Source organism: Phocoena phocoena, chromosome 1 (genome assembly GCF_963924675.1).
Source record: "Phocoena phocoena chromosome 1, mPhoPho1.1, whole genome shotgun sequence".
In the NCBI taxonomy this organism is placed as follows: Eukaryota; Metazoa; Chordata; class Mammalia; order Artiodactyla; family Phocoenidae; genus Phocoena; species Phocoena phocoena.
This window is the reverse complement of record NC_089219.1, coordinates 164,101,917-164,121,413: the sequence shown is the minus strand read 5'-3', so window position 1 is coordinate 164,121,413 and position 19,497 is coordinate 164,101,917. Positions and strand designations below refer to the sequence as shown.

Here is a 19,497-nt window from a genome sequence, read left to right as displayed (position 1 = left end):
GAAGAAGGGTGTGTTTGTGCCCCACGCGGCCTGCCGGTGGGGATCAGGGGAAACATTTTAAAATCTTTTAACTATGGAGATCATGCCTGCTTATTGCAAGCAACAATCTAAAGCAAAATAAACAGAGAAAGAAATCAACTGAGAAGTCAACCTCAATCCCACTTCCCCAAAGTAACTATTGCTAACTTTTGGGCCGGAGGTCTGTGCCCCCATTTCACAGGAGAGCAAAACTGAGGCAATAGATGAGGGAGTGTTTGGGGGGGTTCCTGAGAGAAGTCAGTTATGAAACGAGGGCTGTGCCTGCTCTAGGCCCGGCTGCCCCCAGAGTCCAGGTGGAGAAGCAGAGAGTGGGGGAGGGCGGGCAGGGGGTTAGCTGGCGCCCTTCCTCACTCTTACCCATCTCCGTGCTTCCTTTTCCTCTGCCTTCCCGTGTTTTCCACTTCTACTCCCTGTGTCCACATCTTTCCTCGGCCCTTGTGCAACTCAGAACAAGGACAAGTCTTCCTGACTGCGGCACACCCAGGCTTCACAGGGCGCTTGGCACAGAGGGAGTGCTGTGCACGTGTTTCTTGGGAAGGCTGCCCTAGCCTCTCACACCAGCTTTTACTCCTACAAGGCGTCAGGAGGCATTCACGGGCTTTCCTGGTGGCTCGGGCCCCAGCCTCTAGACCCTCTGTCCAGGGTGTCCTCTGCAGCTCCAGCCCCCGCACCCATCAGCCCTGTGAGGAGGCGGGCAGCTGAGAGGGCTGGCCTGAGGCCCCGCAGAAAGGCGACCGGAACTGGTTTCCAAGGGGTGGCCCTCTTCGCCTAAGCCCTGGAGGCCTGGGGCCGCAGCCACCTTGGGTGAAATCTAGTCCTGACCACACCTGGTCGAAGCTCAGAAGCAAAGGGCAGGGGGTCCTGAGCAGGTGGACTCACCTGAGCCAGGTGGACCCTACACACCAAAGCATGAGCCAGGGCCTAGCAGTTAGTAGGTCCTCAGTAAATGTATGTTGGTGGATTTAGGCCTGGGAAGGAGGTGGCCTTGCAGGGGGGCGGAGGAGAGGAGATGAAGGGCAGTCTCCTGTCACCTAAGACAGCTTGCCAGCAGGCTGGGTGCAGAAAGGACAGAATTTGGTATCAGACTTGGATTTGAGTCCTGGTACCACTTCCTAGCTAATTAAACCAGGGACTGAACTCGGGCCACAGCAGTGAAAGCCCGGAATCCTAACCACTATGCCACAGGGAACTGCCTATTTCCTTTTTTTTAAGTTTTTTTAAAAAAATAAATTTATTTATTTATTTTTGGCTGTGTTGGGTCTTCGTTTCTGTGCGAGGGCTTTCTCTAGCTGCGGCGAGCGGACGCCACTCTTCATCGCGGTGCGTGGGCCTCTCACTATAGCGGCCTCTTGTTGCAGAGCACAGGCTCCAGACGCGCAGGCTCAGTAGTTGTGGCTCATGGGCCCAGTTACTCCGCAGCATGTGGGATCTTCCCAGACCAGGGTTCGAACCCATGTCCCCTGCATTGGCAGGCAGATTCTCAACCACTGCACCGTCAGGGAAGCCCTTTTTTTTTTAAAGTTTTATTAAGTGTAACTTACATACCCTAAAATTCATGCACTTTAAGTTTACGATTCAATGACTATGTCCAGAGTTGTGCAACCATTGCCATAATCTGATTTTAAATCACTTCATCACTCCAGAAGAAACCCTGTCCTCGTCCCATTCCCACCCCAGCCCTAGGCAACCAGTCTATCTCTGTAGAGTTGCATTTTCTGGACATTTCATGTAAATGAAATCATATAATTTGTGGCCTTCTGCAAGCAACTTCCTTAACATGATGTTTTTGGGGTTCGTATGTTGTACCATGTGTCACTACTTCCTTTTTATTACTGGAATAATATCCATTGTGTGGGTATAACACATTTTATCCCTTCACCAGTTTTTCAGCATTTGGGTTGTTTTCACTTCTTGGCTATTTTGAGTAACGCTGCCACAAAGAACCATGAGCAAGTTTTCGTGTGGACATCTGTTCTTACCTCTCTCGGGTAGGTATCTACGAGTAGAATTGCCTGGTCATACGGCAACTGTTTAACCTTTTGAAGAACTACCAGACTGTTTTCCAGAGTTGCTGCACCATTTTACACCCCTACCAGCAATACACAAGGGTTCTAACTTCTCCACATCCTTGCAACATTCATTATTATCCTTTTTATTTTTAACTAGAAGTCACACTAGTGGGTGTGAAGTGGTATCTCACTGGGTTTTGGTTTGCATTTCCCTCATAACTAATGATGTCGAGCATCTCATTAGCCATTTGTAAATCTTCTTTGGTGAAATGTCTATCATCTTTTCGGGCCACTTACTTAACCTCTTACTCTTAATTATACCCAGCTCCTAAGGCCATGAAACTTTATGTAGAGGGTTTGCAAAGGGGCTGCCATATAAGGAGGGCTTAAAGATGACAGCTTTTAGTACTGTCGTACTCGTTGTCACTTTGGCCCCCTAGGAGTACGCTGGAGTTGGGGCCCAGCTGCCCTCCCTCCTCAGGCGTGTTGGTCGTGCTGCGGATCACCTTGGGGGCCGGCTGGAATGCCATCAGCTTCTGGGGTTGAGGCAGAGGGCCGAGTGAGTGGCCAGGCCCACTAGCACCCATCCCTCCTCCCCTCACACAGGACCGCCAGGGCCGAGATGGGCACCTTCTCGACAGAGCTGATGGTGACACCTGCCGCGCAGGAGACCACAATGTGCCTGGCCTGGACGTCGGCCCCGATCTCGTCCAGGATGAAGGGGATGATGTGTGGCTTCACGGCTAGGAACAGGACGTCACTGTGCCTCACCGTCTCCTTCTTACTCCGGGTCAGGTTCACACCCATCTTCTGTGGGAGGAGACCACTGGGCTCACGGGGTGCAGGGACCTCACTAGGCCCAGGAACTCCCAAGGAGCAGCTGAACCCCCCAACAAGCCTGGAATTCCCTGCCCCAGCCCCTCAGGGTCTGTCTGCCCCTACCGCTACCGGCACAGTTTTCCGATGTTGCTACCCGGCAAGTGAGCATAGGTGCTGGACGCGGACAAGCTTCCCCCCGGCAACCAGGAAATACCTGTCCCCCATCCCCACTTCTCTGGCACCCAAGGCACCCCTCTGCCAGGTAAGACGTCTCCATGGCTGGAAAGCCTGGAGAGCCTGGGAAAGGAGGCCGAGTTGGTGGCCCCCAGTGCTGGCTTGATTCCCAGCCAGGGCAGGCCACGTAAGACAGGGAGCAGCCAAAGCACTTGGTCCTCCTGACTAAGCTTAAACATGTGAACTCCTGACCAGAAACTGGCTATTTTTAGTGGTACTTTGTGATCTTTTTTTTTTTTACCCCCAAAGTTTAAAGTTTATGCATACAAAGTTTTAAATATATATTTTAATTGTAGGCAATCCCATTTCATTTTCTTATAATGACCTTGCTGACTCTAAAGGCTCATTTTGTCTGCGCAGCGGCCCCTGCTGTGGCTCCCATGGCCATAACGTTTGATGCCTGTGAAGTTCCTTTGGGTACAAGTGTTGGATGGATGAGATGAGATGAGATGAGCAAAGACCCATCCTCCCCACCCAGCCACTTAGGACATACCCTCAGGAAGCCTGGTGCTGCCATTCTGCCATGCACATATACTCTCCTTCTCTGGCACCTGTCTTCTTGGGTGCCTACTCTATCACTTTATTCCGTCTGAACAGACAGAGAAGTCCAGAAAGGAAACGGGGAGTTCACTAAGCTTCCAGGACTGCCCACCTCACTCCTCTCCTCTGATCCTCGCATCCACCAGTCAGATGGGTTGAGCTGTTCCTGCCCTTCCTCCCTTCTCACCCCCCACCCCACGGTCCTGCCCCCTCTTCACCTCCAGCTGTCCCAACAAAGTGGACAGTGCTTCATTTCTGCTTTCACTTGTCAGGGGTCTTCACTCTCAAGGCTTCAGGACATCCTTCCTGGTCTGTCTCTGGATAGCAGGCTCATCTTCCTAAGAATGGAGATGATTCAGGGAATGAGGGCGAATCCTGAGCTGCTCCCAGCCAGTCAAATGGCAGGTCCCTTTGACTCCTTCCCGATATAGGAATCTCCAGGGAGTCATACTTTGCATGCATATTTGCCTTGCTGTTGTTGTTCTTATACCAATAATCCATGTTTACTGTAGAACAATTAGAAATTAGATCAAATGGAAAAATGAACACTGCCTTTAATCCCACCACCTAAAGAGAATCAATGTGACTCTTTTGGAATATGACTCTACACCTCTTTTTCATATGCGGTAAGGCCCACCTTAACCTTGATTTTTCTTTTTTTTTTTTTGGCCATGCCACGCGGCTTGCGGGATCGGGCTTTTTCCCCGACCAGGGATCGAACCTGGAGCCCTTGGCAGCGAGAGCGCTGAGTCCTAACCACTGGACTGCCAGGGAATTCCCTTAACATTGATTTTTTAAAACAGGTACGTACTCCTGTTGTATGTAAACAGGTCAGGTTGTGTATGAACAGGAGATTCAAAAACCGAAACAATTTGGTTTTAGGATGGTGGGATTATGGGTAGTTTTCAATTCATTCAAAATTAGCTGTAATGTTGTTACTTTACTCAGTGGAAAAAAATTGTAATTACAGCTCACTTCTAATGGGATTTGGTTCACTGTCTGTATTAGTTTTCTGCTGCTGCCGTAAGAATTCACCACAAAGTTAGCAGCTTAAAACAAAATGGATTAGTTATCTCACATTCTGTGGGTCAGAAATCTGAGTGGGCCCAACTGGCTTCTGTGCGCCGAATCAAGGTGTCAACTGATCTGGGTTCTTATCTGGAGGTTCTGGGGGGAAATCGGCGTCCAGTCTCATTCACGTTGTTGGAAGAATTTGGTTCCACGTGGCTGTAGGACTGAGGTCCCTTTTCCTCGCTGGCTGTCAGCTGGGAGTCATTCCCACCTTCTAGAAGTTACTCACATTCCCTGGCTCATGGTCCTTTTCATCTACAAAGCGGCAATGGCAGATTGAGTCCTTCTCAAGCTTTGGATCTCTTTGACCTCCCCTTCTGCCTCATCTCTCCTGCCTCCAGCTGGAGAGAGCTCTGCTTTCATGTGATTAGATCGGGTACATCGGCATAATCCAAACCAATCTCTCTATTTTAAGGTCTGTAAACTTAATTACATTTGCGAAGTCCCTTTGCCATGTAACAGAACACAGTCACAGTTTCTAAGGATTGGGGGGCATGGACGTATTTGGGGAGAACATTTTGTCTACCACATTGTCTCCCTGCGCTGATGAGCACATCCTTACTTTTTGAAATGAAGCCGATTTCCTAGGTATTTTTAGCTCGCATGGGATGATGTGAGCAGGCCCATCCTTGCCACTGATTGCATGTGACTGGTTAGGAGTCCACAGACCTTTTAGAGCCACAGATACATCACTGAGAAGCTGGTAGAACTCTTTAGATGATTTTGATATCCTTCTTGTAGAGAAAGCGACTGTATGCCCTGGTACTCACAACATGCCAAGTGGCAGTTCTTCATTTTGACGTCTTACGGAGGTAAGATAGCCATTTACAAGTCAGAGACAAATCTTCTCTCCCCATCTCCAACAATATTCTTGCCAAGTCCTCAAGTCCTGGCTGTCCATAGACTAGCTCCTTTTCCCCTTTGCTATTCAGTTGCTATTAATTAGCTTTGTACGCCAAAATAGAAAATCCATGAACTTCAATAAGTCAGGCATAAGGAAACCCCGTTGAGCGGGAAAGGTAAATGTAGGGGAGTTGCCAGATGTGGCAGCTTCCAAATGACATGTTAACTAATGCCTGTGTCATCAGCAGAGCATGGGGCATGCTGATCTCTACCCCATAGATTTGCATTGCCTCAGCCTTGATTTCTTCATCTGAAAAATGGGAATAATAATACCTACCTCAAGGAGTAGTTGCAAGAATTAAGTCGTATAATGTATATGAGGTTGCCTAGCATAGGTCCCAGGTTCAGAGTGAATGCTCAGTAAACATTCGCTTGCCTTCCCTGTCCCCAGAACCACTAATACAATAATTGTTTACAATACTATTTTTGGAATGAGAGTTGGAGGGATATAAATATTACAAATAAAAGGAGAATCTAAACCGTTACTACAGTCTTCAGCGCCACCTAGGGGTTGGGGGATCTTGGTCACGCCCACTCTTCAGATCCTTATGTCGCTCTCATTCCCCATTATTGCTCCCTCTCTCCTACGTCAAGGACACTACAAATTAAATACAGAGACACAGAGTGAAACATCACTTTTATTTCAGCAGATTATCTACATTCGATTGTTTTCTTTTTGCTAAGTTAAAAAAAAACACACGTAAATACATGTGGGTTCTGGTGATAAGTTCTCTAAAATAGTGGGGGAAATAACCTACATATGCACAGGCAATGCTCTGTCTCTGGAGGAGCAGAGGAGCAGGTGAGTTTAGGGCTGTCTGATCCCCAGGGCGATGAAGTCCTAGAGCTGAATCCCAAATCCTCCTTTTTAAAAGGAAATGGTGGCCCAAAGCCTTCTGCATTTGTCTGAGGTCACAGTTTATGGCCCTATTAGATCCAGAAACCAGGTATCCTGATACCCTGTCCACTGCCCCTAGCCTAAAGCCCTTCATCCTCCCTTCTAGCACTCTCTCAGGGGACTGGGGACCCAAGTATATGTACAAAAGCCCAGAGTAGGTCAACATTTTGGTGAATGGGGCTTCTTTTTAGACCTTCTCCCTACCTAGGGGAAACAGAGGGATTTTTTGTTTTGTTTTAATTCATCATATAATAGAGTAAATCAGTCTATTTTCGCACTTCTCATTGTAGGGTCTGTTGTCCCATACTCGGTTGAGAATCTGCTAGAGAACAGAAGCTCCTAGCTGACAATCTGTCCCTGCTCAGCTATATCCTTTAACAAGTAGGCTGGGATTTCCCTCTACAGCTCTGCAATCGGGTTGCATTAATTACTCATGTAAGTGCTTAGGGTGGGTGACGGACAGGAGAGCAAGAAATGGAAGGACACACGAGACAGGTAAAATAGGGGCACTCAATTGGGGCAGGGGTAACTTGCTAAGTAGAAAATTAAGACCTATGTCAAGACCTGCTTTGTGCACGTGTCTAGTCAGAGCCTCCGTGGCTGCACCCCACACCTACGGCTCCAGCTTCCTTGGTACAGGCGCCCCATCCGAGGCACAGCTGCACTTCTGCACCCTCATGTTGGGCAAGCTGACCACCTGGGGCCTGGGCTTGCCTCCCTCCGGGACGCTGACAATCATGGGCAGCGAGGTCGTCTCTGAGGCGATGCACTGTCTCGGCCCCAGAAATGGCCACCTGAAGGTCAGGGGCTCTGGAGGCTGCTGGCAGGTGCCCACACATTCATAGGCCAGGAAGCCTGGGGGCTCCAGGACCCAGTTCTCAGCCCACTTCATCCCCTGCAGGTCAATGTACACCTCCCGGCGGCAGCAGCGGGTGGCCTCGGTCGCTGGTGCCTTAGGATCACAGTTTCCCTGAGCTCTGTGGGGGGCAAGGAGAGGCAGAGTCAGAGGTCAGCTGGGGGGGCAGAGGTCAGCTGGGAGGGCAGAGGTCAGCTGGGAGGCCAGAGGTCAGCTGGGAGGACAGAGGTCAGGGAGCCCAGGGCGGGGCTTAGTGGGGCATCTGGAGGGAGACTTATGGTCCATCTCTTGTTATGTTCAAAATGCTGGCTATTTGTGATAAGTGGTGAATGAATAAACATATCCAAAACATAAATTATGAATCAGTTACTGTTCACTACAGGTTTCCTATTATGCTAGGCACTGAACTAAGTACTTTACATATATTATCTCCGATGATACTTGCATTTCATCCTCAGATGAACCTTGAAGAGGTTCCAGTATCATTCCCATTACACATGAGGACACAGAGACCCAAAGATGTTAACTGACATGCCAGAGTTCCTGCAGCAGTAGAAGGCAAAGGTACATGGACCCAGGCTGTACGATTCCAAAGCCCTGTTATTAATCACCCTAGTACACAGCTCCATCCACTCCAAAGAGCTAACTTGTCCCAAGAAGAAAGAATTCACCAATGCCAGAGGAAAGCTGTTTAACCCTAGTAACCGCTAATGCTAATATTTTTCAAAGAATTAATCAGGGAAGAGGGTAGAGTGAAAAGAGATGATTACAATAATGTATACGTATCAATGACAACATAAAGCTTGTTGAAAATACCTGAAGTTTTTTGGTTTTTGGTTGTTGGTTTTGTTTGTTTTCTTTTTGCCTGTTGGTTGGCTTACGGGATCTTAGCTCCCCGACCAGGGACTAAACCTGCACCCCCCCTCACCCCCCGCCCACAGTGAAAGTGAGGAGTTCTAACCACTGGGATTCCAGGGAATTCCCTGAAGATATTTTAAATAAAATATTTGAATAATAAAAATTCCTACCATTAGAAACTCTTAACATGTAGTGGGGAATCAGTTGCATCCTGGGGCTATCTGCATCTGCCCCCCAGCTGGTCCCCGCCGCCGTGGCCCGGGACCACCCAGTCTACTAGAGTCCTGGCCCTGCACCTACCCGTAATCCCTGAGGTCCAGGGTGTGCAGCTCCAGCTGGGGCTCCCGCTGCCCGGCGCCCGACGGCCCCTGCGAGGCGAAGCGGACCAGCGTGTGGGCGCTGGAGGCCAGCGGGCCCAGGTGCTCCCGCTGCACCGACACCTGCAGCAGCAGCGACTGCCGGGGCCGGCGCAGCTGCTGCCAGAAGTTCACGGCGTCCGTCACGTCCAAGGCCTTCCAGCCGCTCTCGTGGATGGACACCAGCCTGCGACACCACACGGAGACACGGGCCCGCGCTGAGGGGTGGGGACTGGGGCGGCTGGGGTGGCCCCGGGGTCGGGGGGCCCTCTCCCACCCCTCTCCTCCCCTCCCCTTCCCCCCAGGGGCCCCCCGCGCCGCCCCTCCTCCCCCAGGGCACCCCTCCTCCCGCGCCGGGCCCAGTCCCCCTCCTCATCCCCTGCCCCACACCCCAGCCGCCACCTCCCCACCTGGAGTCGATGAGGGAGGTGCGGTTGGAACCGTCGTCGCGGACGTGCAGCCACTGGACGGTGATCCGGGCGCGGTCGCTGCGCGGGAAGAGCCGCTCGTGTCTGCGGAGCGCGGCCTTGGGGACCGGCTCCTGGAAGAGGCGCAGCACGGCCTGCACCAGCTCGCTGTGGGGCGGCAGCCGCTGCTCCATGTCGAACACCAGCAGGTGCGAGGAGACCTCGGACACCAGGAACCTGCCGGCCACCTCTGGGGACACGAGCGGGGTCAGCGGGGCCCCTTCGGGCACCAGGGGAGCTCTGAGGGTGGCAGGGCCACTGAGGCGGTGGCCAGGCAGGGAGAGACCAGCCCCTGTTCTGCCTCCCTGGGCCAAGCTCAGTTACCTAAAAATCCCCCTATGTGTCTGGGCCTTGTTTGTAACAATCTCCGCCCAGCGGGAAGGCTGGCAGGGCTGACAGGGCTACCTCAGCTGAGATGCTGAAGATCAGAACCCTCCCCTGGGGGCACCTGGCCTTGGGTCTAGCTCTGGGCACTGAGAAGGAGAGTCCAGGCCCAGGGAGGTAAGAGGCTGAATAGGACTCAGGATGGCTGCCTCCCTGACAGCTGAATAGCTCGGCGTTACGCTACAGTGTTGTCCTGACACCTTTTCATCCACAATAACGCACTTTAGTATTCACAGCGCTGGGAGATGGGTCAGCTAGAGTCACACCAGTGCTCCAGAGGAACAAACAGAGAAGCAAAAAGATGATTCTAAAACCATTTGCTCGGGCTTCCTTGGTGGCGCAGTGGTTGAGAGTCCACCTGCCGATGCAGGGGACACGGGTTCGTGCCCCGGTCCGGGAAGATCCCACATGCCATGGAGCGGCTGGACTCGTGAGCCACGGCTGCTGAGCCTGCGCGTCCGGAGCCTGTGCTCCGCAACGGGAGAGGCCACAACAGTGAGAGGCCCGCGTACCGCAAAAACAAACAAACAAACAAGAAAAACCATTTGCTCAAGGTCAGGCTACTGGTGGCAATGTGACAACGGTACCCGGAAGCCCTGATTCTACGCCTCTCCCTAAGACTGTGCCAGGGTTCTCGCCACACCCACACGCTCCCATTGGTTCTGCTTTCTCGTCTCCATCCTCATCTTCTCTGATGCCTTAGCTTTGGCCCAGCTCCTCCTGGCCCCGAGGGGTGGGGCCCTCAGTGCAGACAGAGACCAGGGGCCCGGGCCCAGCCTTCCTCACAGTCCACGGTCCCTCCTCATCGCCCTGTGGAGCCTGCGCCCCCAGATCGCCTCCCCAGAGCAGCCCCCCACCCCCACCCCCACCCCGCGAGGACCAGGCTGCAGCAGGGAGGGAGGGCCTCACCTCGGAAGCTCTGGCTGAACCTCTTCCCCCGGGAGCGGGCCCCGTGGCTGCGCTGCAGCAGGGCCACGTACTGGGCCCTCACGTGGGCAGGGATGATCAGCCTCTCCACATCGGCTTCGTCCAGGACGGGAGCCTCGCTGAGGCGCAGCTGCCGCAGCAGGCTGCCCAGGACCCGCTCCTCGGTCAGGGCCGCCCCGGAGCCGGCCAGGGGCAGCGCCCAGAGCGCCCAGCAGAGCCAGAGGGGCCGCATGGTGCTGCTCGGGAGACGGAGGGGCAGAGCGGACGTGTCCCCGGACGAGGCTCCGGGAGGGTCCCAGCTGGGTGTGCTGAGGGCCAGGCTGGGCCAGCTTTATAGCCAGGCCTGGGCTGGGCCTGGGTGGTGGGAGGGAGAGAGCCCGGGAGGGAGGGAGGTCACACCCCTCGGACCTCCTGGGAGTTCAGCGGCCAGACAGGTCCCTGAGCCCCGAGGAGGGGGCTGTCTAGAAAGGGCACAAAGGGCTGTCTGGATGCCACACAGGCCTGGGGCCTCTGACCGCTGCTGTCTGGCAGCTCAATAATAATTTTAGTGCCTATTGAATTTGCCTGACCCCACCTCAGTCCTAGTCTATGAAAAAGTGAGCCTATTCTGTGGAAACGAGTGTCCCATTAGCCGGCTGCTTAAATCTCTTTCCTGCAGGCCAGTCTGGGTCTAGGTTTGCTCACTGAGAGGAAGGAGGGAAAGTGTTCTGCACTCCTGCCTGCTCCGGTCCAGGCCCCGTTCAGGGCACTTTCACAGAAGCCCCTTGAGTCGCCTCCCTCCATTCTCCAGTCCCTGCAAGCCCCCTCCCGCTCATCTCCACAGTCCCTCAGGTGACCCTGTCCTCCCCGTGACAGAAGGAAGCTAGACGCTATCAGGACAGGGAAGCTGGCAGCTCGGCTCTCTGCCAGTCCCAGGAGAAGCGATTTCTGCAAATGTCTTTGCAACCACAGGACTGCAGTGAGGGAGCCCTCAGGTGCAGCACCCTTCTGGAGAGCCAGCCCTCTGCACGGTGAGCCGGCCGCGGGCTCACAGCAGCAGCGCAGTCTGAGCCCAGGTCACGCCCGGATTCAGAACAACGGAGCTGCCCAGAGTCACGTGGGTGGGAGCCCCCAGTGCCTCCTCGAACACACATCTGAGGCTGGCTGGGCTCAAGTAGGGGGCCTGCTGCTCGCTGGCTATTTGAGCTGCTAACAAGTCCCCTAACTTCTCAGTGTCTCGGTTTCTCCTCTGAAGGAGGGGGCGATGACAGATCTACTTCACGGGCTAGTGTGAAGATTGAGTGGATTACACGCGTAAGACGCTGGGTGCAGCGCCTGGTGTAGTGAGCACCCTAGAGGGTTTGCTCTGGTTACATCTGCCTGCTCTTGCAGTCTCGGGGGCACCTTTCTAAAAATGACGATGATAAGAAGAGCAGTCATTTCCTGAGTGACGCTCTGTGCCAGGCAGTGTTCTGGGTCCTGGACGTGTATTCATAACAGCCCTAGGAGGCAGGTGTCGGCAACTGCAGATCTTCCAGATGCGAAGTCAGAACACCGAGTGGCGAAGGAACCTGCCTGCGCTCGCTCAGTCCCCGACGCCCCTCCTGGCACGGGGGATTTGAGTATGCGCAGGAGGAAGCCTTTCCCGAAAGGAGACAGCCTCACCTCCCCCTGTCCTGTCACGTGGGAGGTGAGCAACGACGGTGGAAGAGGACAGTGGTTGGGGGCCGAGGGGCCCAGTGCGCAGGGAGAACCCCTGAGCCCTTTCCCAGCAGGGGGCACTCTGGCCTCCTCTGTGGGTATGCTGTGTCACTGACAGGTCTCTCATGCCATCCCCCTGCCTCTGTGCTCCTCACATGTCCCAGGCAGAGGAAGAGAGAACCTTCTGGTGCTCGAGGGCGGAATTCCCCATGGATGAGAGCACAAATTGCACCATACGCCTATGTGCGTACATATAGATAGATAGAGAGATAGACGTATGCATATACCTGCGCGTGTGCATTTGCTTGGGTTTTAGTAGTAAGGTGGGGGGGGGGCTTTGACTTCGAGGAAGGGGAGGAATAATAGTAACGCTGATAATCATAACGGCTAATATTGTTTATGGGCGGCACACTGTTCTGAGTGCTTTATATACATTAACTCTTTATCCTCACAATTTGCCATGATTGTTCCCATTTTATAGATGAAGAAACTGAGGCATAAAGCTGGGTACCTGACTTGCCCAAGGTCATACAGCTAGTAAGTGGCAGAGCGCGGGTTATTTGAAGGGAAGGAAACAAGGATTCTGTCAAACATGCTCACAGGACAAGGTAAGAGGAAATACAGAAATCCTGATAGTTGAACGGGGTGGGAGGGGTAATGGATGAGGGAGAGCTGGGAGCCTCTCAGCGGGCAACACAATCATGACCTTTACTGCTTCTCTGCTCCCCTTTCCTTCTCTTGCACCTCTGTTTCCTCAGCATTTGTGTAATTCACAAGGCAGAATTCAAATCCCATCTTGGAGTTCATATATCACGTTGTTCCGACACCCCCTGAAATATAAGGCGCCACGTCTGGGTCCGGCCTGTGGGGGCCCTTCTGCTCTCCCTGTGAAAAGTGTAGCCTTCTTCAAAAGGAGAGCTGTTGCCTTTCTTTGCAAGTGATTAGCAAGGAAAGGACTTACTTGATGCAAACATTTGGGCCTTAAGTCAGGCCAAAAGGTGCAGAAGTGTCACATTTACAGGAGATCCAGGACTTGTGGCCCTCAGTCCCTGGAAGTTGTTCCATAAATATGCAGTAGTCCACCACCCTCGCTGCTGGGTGAGAGGAAGAGATGTAGCTTATCACTGGCCAGGGTGGTGCCAAGGATATAACACCCAGGCTGCCCTTGCAAGCCGAGGCCCCCTCTCCGGGCCCCCAACATCTAGACCCCCCGGAGCTCCCCGGGGCTGGAAGCTCATGATGAGGCCTTGCGGGGCCCCTGTGCTGCAGCTCCCTGACCAGCCAGTGCGCCGAGGAGATGCCTCAGGGCTGAGGACCTCTGGGAGTCCCCCTGGTCAGAAGCCGCTTCTGCACCTGGGGTAACTGACCAGTTAAACTGAAACTTAGTTTTTCAGATAAGAAAGTAAAGTGGAAGCACCCTCCTTTGCTGGATTCTCTGCCTTTCCCAGGTGTCTCACTGAGCTCCTGGGCTGGCCTCCCAGCATGGAGCCGACTCTAGACTGAGTCCTTCATGGGAACTGGAACTGATCAGGACCAGTCCTGCCTTTGTGGATGGGCTTCTGGGGTCCGGTGCTCAGGGAGCTCGTAGGGCCACTGGTGCCTGGGTAGATGGTCCACGGTTTGGAACCTGAGAATCCTTCCCAATCTCCCTTAAGGCGCGAGAGCCTGGGAGCATTTGTCACCCTCAGAGGATTTGTCCAGCAAGGTGCCCCATCCCCGGCCTTTTCCTGGCTACTTTGTAGAATCAGAGGGCTTAAGGCTGAAGTGGACCATCCCATCCATTCTCTTGCCCCCTGGTTTTTAGAGCTAAGAAAACTGAGGCCCAGAGAGGTGACAGCATCTCCAAGCTCACACAGGTAATGATGGATGCCTGCATAAAGCCAAGGTGTTTCGATTCCCAGCCCCAAATCTTTCCTCACCTTCAAACTATTTCCAGCACATGGTCCTGCAGGACCCCCTGAAGCTGGCTGGGAGCATCCATAAGCCCCAGGCAAGCTGGGGACTCAGTCAATCCAGGGTCGAGTCTGGGCTGGGCAGGGGATGCAGGGGAGGCAGACAGACAGAGGGCAAGTCTCCCAGACTCCTGAGGCTTTCTGGACACAGCCTCTTAGTCCTGCAGTGTGGATTCCAGGCGGACTGAAGAGTTTTGTTGGGGAAATAAAATAATTGAGCAATTAGCTAGTGGTGAATGTGGATTGGGAGACTTTTTTCAAGGGACCTATTAGTTGCAGGGAGGAAGGGCAGCTGCCCTTTGTCATGCAGAGCTGGGAACCAGGCCTCCCCTCCGACTGTGGATCTGGAGGGAGAGTCTGGTCAGGCAGTCTGTGGGGTCGGGTTGGGCTTGAAAAGTGGAAAAACTGTAAAAGAGCTTCCACTGACCTTGTGGGAGGGGAGACTACTTACAAACCTGTCTGATTTCTAGGGTAGAAGGAGTGCATACTGTTTACGAACCTGTGTTGTTAGGGGTTTGAAAAGTTTGTGAAGACTTTTTTTCCCAGAGATAGTATGTTGTGAATGCCCTAAGTGTAATCGTGTGAATTCTGTACAAGCATGCAATTACTCCGCCTCCCGTCTGTTTTGTTGGCATGTTGTTGGCATGCACATGAGTTAGGACTGGGGACATTTACGACCAGTCTCCTCCCCACCCCCGGTGGCCTTTAGATAACCTAGACTGGCAGCCTCGCTCTGTCTTCCCCAGACCAGAGTCCACGGTTCCTGCAGCCGCTTTCCCTGACCTGGAGTCACCCGGCCCGGCCACCCAGCACAGCTTGGCCATCGTGGAACCACAAAGCCCGCAGCCCCTGAGTGTCAGGAGTGCCCCCCCCCATGCCTCCCCTCCCTTCAGCCCCAGACAGCTTCTCTACAACCCCTGTTTGGGCACCTCCCACCTTCCGCCAGGTCTGGGTGTTTTTCCACAGGAGACTCTTGGGGGCAAATCATCTGAGGAGCTGGTGTAACTCTGGATTCCTGGACCCCAGCCCAGACCTCCTTAAGGGCTCGCATGGGGGTCCGGGGCCAGGAATCTGAATGTTAGAGCTTCTGCGCGTACACAGAGCAGGGTTGGGTGGCAGTGCGATAGCAGTCCTGTGGGAGAAAGGCATCCCATCCTACCATTAAGGAGAACCGTAACCCAGCCCTTTCCAGAGGGTTCCTCAGCTTCCTGATTGCCTGAGATGAGAGGAAATAAAGTGACCAGAAAAAAAAGGGAAACGAATTTTTTCCCTGAGGTCTTTTCTGGGCTTTTCCTAAACATTTGAGAGTCAGAGCAGACAATCAGAAAGGTTTTATTTTTCTCCCTCTGGTAAAAAGCCCTTTTGTGTCTTTCCCCACAGCTTCAGTATTTCTGAATATTTTCATATTCAAGGACCGTTACATAGGACACAGGAGCCCAGGGTGCTGATTCTGAACCGTGCCTCTCTGCCCAGGTGACTCCTAACTTGTCACTCTCGTGGCCACACGGAGCACAGACAGAGGTTCCTCCCCCGAGGCCCAGCCCGCTTTCCCACCCCTGCGTCCTGCCCCTCACATCGCCCTCCACTCGGCATTCAGGCCTCTCACAGAACACCTCCTGGAGGGTCATCTAGTGGCTCATTCTTCATCTCTCTTTTATCTTTGAAATGTTCTCATCTGGCAAGTCTCAGCATACATTTCACTTCCTTTATGAAAACCCTTCCTAATGTTCTGAGCACCCCCATCTCTCCCTGCCCAGTTCATCACTATGTTCTCTGGATGCCCTTGGTCTCTCGTGAAAACAGGGGGATGACACTCCCTGTGACATTCTGGAAAGAGATGCTGGGGTGCAGCTCTCCCGACAGAGCACGTGCTCAGCGAGGGACGGACACCCTCTAGGTGTAATCATGTCTAACATGGTGCCCGGCAGATAGTTTGTGCTCGAACTGCACTTGCTGAAAAAAGAGAGAGGCAGGGGGTGGGCAGCAGGGGAAAAAGAGAAGAGTAGATGAATGGAAATTAGACACATGAGATCTTACTCCAGATTAAGGCCACTATTGATTCAGGAAACTAATAGCCAACACATACAACGTTAAAGTTGACAAACTTGGCAGATGGACAGACAATGAGAAGCGTCTCCTGTGCTCACCTCTAACCTCTGCTCTGCTTCCCCAAAGCAACACTAAATCTTGTATGAGCTCCCAGAACGTCTGGACCTGCACAAGCCCAGGTGTGTGACAACATCCGTGTAGTAACATGTTCTCCTGTTTTCACCCGACAACACATCCTCCGCCGCCTCCCTGCCCTTGGAGACACAGCCAGGAGGCAGCAGGGCCGGAGCTGGGTCCTGGTTCTCCAGCTCTCACGTGATTCCCTTGGCCTTTTCTTTATGTTTTTTTCAGTGTGTCAAGATTTGCTTTTATAAACTAACTTGGCCAGATTAAGAGACTGAACAATACTTACACTTCTGAACTTCAAGGATCTAAATCTTGTCACATACTCCCCACCCAAATCCCCACCATCTTTTAAGGTAATATGACATGAATAAGTAGGTCAAAACACTTTTGAAAAAAATTTTTTTTCTTAATTTCTATTTATTCATTTATGCAAAGACAGTATCAACATAGGTAGTAGGAACACATTTTTTTTTTGCAGTACGCGGGCCTCTCACTGTTGTGGCGTCTCCCGTTGCGGAGCACAGGCTCCGGACGCGCAGGCTCAGCAGCCATGGCTCACGGGCCCAGCCGCTCCGCGGCATGTGGGATCTTCTCGGACCGGGGCACGAACCCACGTCCCCTGCATCGGCAGGCGGACTCTCAACCACTGCGCCACCAGGGAAGCCCCCCCACCATCTTTTTAGATAATATGACATGAATAAGTAGGTCAAAACGCTTTTGAAAAAAAATTTTTTTTCTTTATTTCTATTTATTCATTTATGCAAAGACAGTATCAACATAGGTAATAGGAACACACTTTTAAGTTTAATTTTCCATTTTGAAAGGTTCAGAATTTTGTCTCTTCTTTCTACCTTTTTAAATACTTCGGTCCAACAAAATAGCACACAAATAAGAAGTTTATTCCCTTACTTTTCTTAAGGTCATATTGGGATAATTAGAATTGGCTCTTTAGAATTTAGGTATCATTTATAGTAAACTGGAGATTTAATCATAGAATAATACATGTAAAATGTTATAGCACACACACACAAAAGTACAGAGAATTTTAAAAAGAACAAATTTCAGGGCACTTTCAAATTCTGAGGCATAAGAAAGCACTCTTGGGGATCCTTAAGTTAAAAGACTCTTCCCTTCAGATTCAGAATGAAGATTGTTAGGAATTGTAAGACAATGGGCACTGATGATATGGCCGATGGAAGATTCATTAGGCTAGGGAAAAATGGAGTTTCCATGTTTTAGTGAAGGGGCTGGCCAATGAAAGAAAACCCAGGAAGCCACTTTAAACTCATGTCCATGGCAGGTCAAATGATGCCGATAGAAGTGTTTCCCTTAGAAAGGTATTATCCCATTGCTACCTTTCCAAGGCTTAGTCCTCAAATTTTTTATACTGATACTTCTCTTCTTCACATCACCTGTTCTAGGAGCAAACCTCCTGGAAGAACGGTGCTGCAGACTGGAAAAACAAGACTGTGGGTATAGCAAAGGGGCTCTGGATCTCTAGTTATTTGTCACGGTTTACACTGTCTAACGAGGAATCTAGCTGATGTAAAAATGGACTGTTAACTCTAAATCTAGTATACTTTTGGGATATGCTTATTGCTAAACAACTTTTTTGGTTTAGAAATGCCAAAACTTCCTTGACTCTCCTGGACATATATTACTTTAAAACAGAAATATAATAGGCTAAAAAATAAAAATCTATCTGTTCTTTAACAAATATTTTAATGTTTTTATAGAAACAATTCCTTTCAGGTGCTCTGAGTAACATTTTTTTTTTTTGCTCTGAGTAACTTTTAAGTGACATTAAAAAAAGTTTCAGGGCTTGCCTGGTGACACAGTGGTTAAGAATCCGCCTGCCAATGCAGGAGAAACGGGTTCGAGCCCTGGTCTGGGAAGATCTCACATGCCGCGGAGCAGCTAAGCCCGTGCGCCACAACTACTGAGGCTGTGAGCCACAGCTACTGTGTGCCTAGAGCCCGTGCTCCGCAACAAGAAGCCACCACAATGAGAAGTCCGTGCACTGCAACAAAGAGTAACCTCTGCTCACCTCAACTAGAGAAAGCCCGTGCACAGCAACGAAGACCCAACACAGCCAAAAGTAAATAAATTTAAAAAAAACAAAAAAAAGGTTCAGCCTTCTTTAATACCAATATTTTGCACAATTTAAGATATAGCCATTGAGTTTAGCATTTCAAGGGAAAAAAAGTAAAGAGAAAAAGGAGAATGGTAACTTATCGAGAAGCTTATGTAATTAATAAAGTTTAGTTTGTTTTGGAGTCTTTAAAAAAAATTAGGCCCAGAATTTAATTATCCTAATTACCATCCCAATCGGATATCTCTATGTGTGGATTCTAGATAAGATAAAATATTTTGAACTAATAAATGTAAGACCCACTGATTGGACTGTTTGTTTGGAATCTGTTTTACTGGGTTTAGATAAGGAAAACTTCAATAAAGCTAACTATATACTGAGTTCCACTGATTAAAAATGCAGTTTTAAAAACTCTGCTTTCGGGCTTCCCTGGTGGTGCAGTGGTTGAATCTGCCTGCTAATGCAGGGGACACGGGTTCGAGCCCTGGTCTGGGAGGAACCCACATGCCACGGAACAACTGGGCCCGTGAGCCACAACTACTGAGCCTGCGCGTCTGGAGCCTGTGCTCCGTCCGCAACGGGAGAGGCCGCCATAGTGAGAGGCCTGCACACTGCGATGAAGAGTGGCCCCCGCTTGCCGCAACTAGAGAAAGCCCTCGTGCAGAAACGAAGATCCAACACAGCCAAAAATAAATAAATTAATTAATAAACTCCTACCCCCAACATCTTCTTTAAAAAAAAAAAAAAACACAACTCTGCTTTTGTGGTAAATTTCTGGACAAATCATCAGAGCACAACATCATAGATATTGTACTGTTCACAGGTACTTGTTGCAGAAGTGAAGTGCTTGTATTTAAACTATCAAAATTCTAACCTTTCAAAATAGGTTTTCTAAAACAATTTTTTTTGCAAATCAGCATTTGCTTTTAAACTCTTAAAATGTCAATTAAAAAAAATCCTTACAGATAAATCTTAAAGTTATTCCTTTCAGTCTCAATTATTTTTTTACTTTTAACTATATATTGAACACAGAATCAGTTTCTAAGTACATGTCTAATGAAAAACAGTTTCGCTGTAAAATAAAACTAGGCAATCTAATATAACTTGTATAGAAAAGTCTGAGTGTGATTTATCAAAATTCAGAATTAAATTTCTATAATAGTTACAACACTTTCAGTCTCTTCTTACTATTCAAAACCTGCAACTTCCTATGAGACTAGAAAGTCAGCAGAGAAGA

At 50.8% G+C, this 19,497-nt stretch overlaps 2 protein-coding genes across 3 annotated transcripts; both read right to left on the bottom strand.

Moving 5' to 3' along the window:
* Positions 1-2,434: 2,434 nt before the first annotated feature.
* PYCR2 (pyrroline-5-carboxylate reductase 2) lies at positions 2,435-3,618 on the bottom strand. Its single transcript, XM_065871744.1, has 3 exons — positions 3,595-3,618; positions 2,679-2,858; positions 2,435-2,584 (listed from the first exon to the last, which is right to left on the bottom strand). The coding sequence occupies exons 1-3, from the start codon at positions 3,616-3,618 to the stop codon at positions 2,435-2,437; spliced, it is 354 nt and encodes a 117-aa protein (XP_065727816.1).
* Positions 3,619-7,126: 3,508 nt separating this feature from the next.
* On the bottom strand, positions 7,127-10,593 carry LOC136128929 (left-right determination factor 2-like). Of its 2 annotated transcripts, XM_065884992.1 has the most exons (5): positions 10,344-10,593; positions 9,212-9,240; positions 8,994-9,109; positions 8,528-8,770; positions 7,127-7,490 (listed from the first exon to the last, which is right to left on the bottom strand). In XM_065884992.1, the coding sequence occupies exons 1-5, from the start codon at positions 10,591-10,593 to the stop codon at positions 7,127-7,129; spliced, it is 1,002 nt and encodes a 333-aa protein (XP_065741064.1). The 2 variants fall into 2 exon arrangements, with proteins under 2 accessions (XP_065741064.1, XP_065741061.1); XM_065884989.1 differs by having other exon boundaries at positions 8,994-9,240.
* Between the last annotated feature and the right edge of the window lie 8,904 nt (positions 10,594-19,497).

Coding starts and splice junctions, on each gene's coding strand:
- PYCR2 (XM_065871744.1), bottom strand. CDS start 3,618: ATGGCAGCACCAGGCTTCCTGAGG. Junction 2,859..3,594: donor CAGCACCAGGCTTCCTGAGG/GTATGTCCTAAG, acceptor CTCCTCCCACAG/AAGATGGGTGTGAACCTGAC. Junction 2,585..2,678: donor CCATCAGCTCTGTCGAGAAG/GTGCCCATCTCG, acceptor CCTCAACCCCAG/AAGCTGATGGCATTCCAGCC.
- LOC136128929 (XM_065884989.1), bottom strand. CDS start 10,593: ATGCGGCCCCTCTGGCTCTGCTGGGCGCTCTGGGCGCTGCCCCTGGCC. Junction 9,241..10,343: donor GTTCAGCCAGAGCTTCCGAG/GTGAGGCCCTCC, acceptor TCGTGTCCCCAG/AGGTGGCCGGCAGGTTCCTG. Junction 7,491..8,527: donor CTGGACCTCAGGGATTACGG/GTAGGTGCAGGG, acceptor TGCCCCCCACAG/AGCTCAGGGAAACTGTGATC.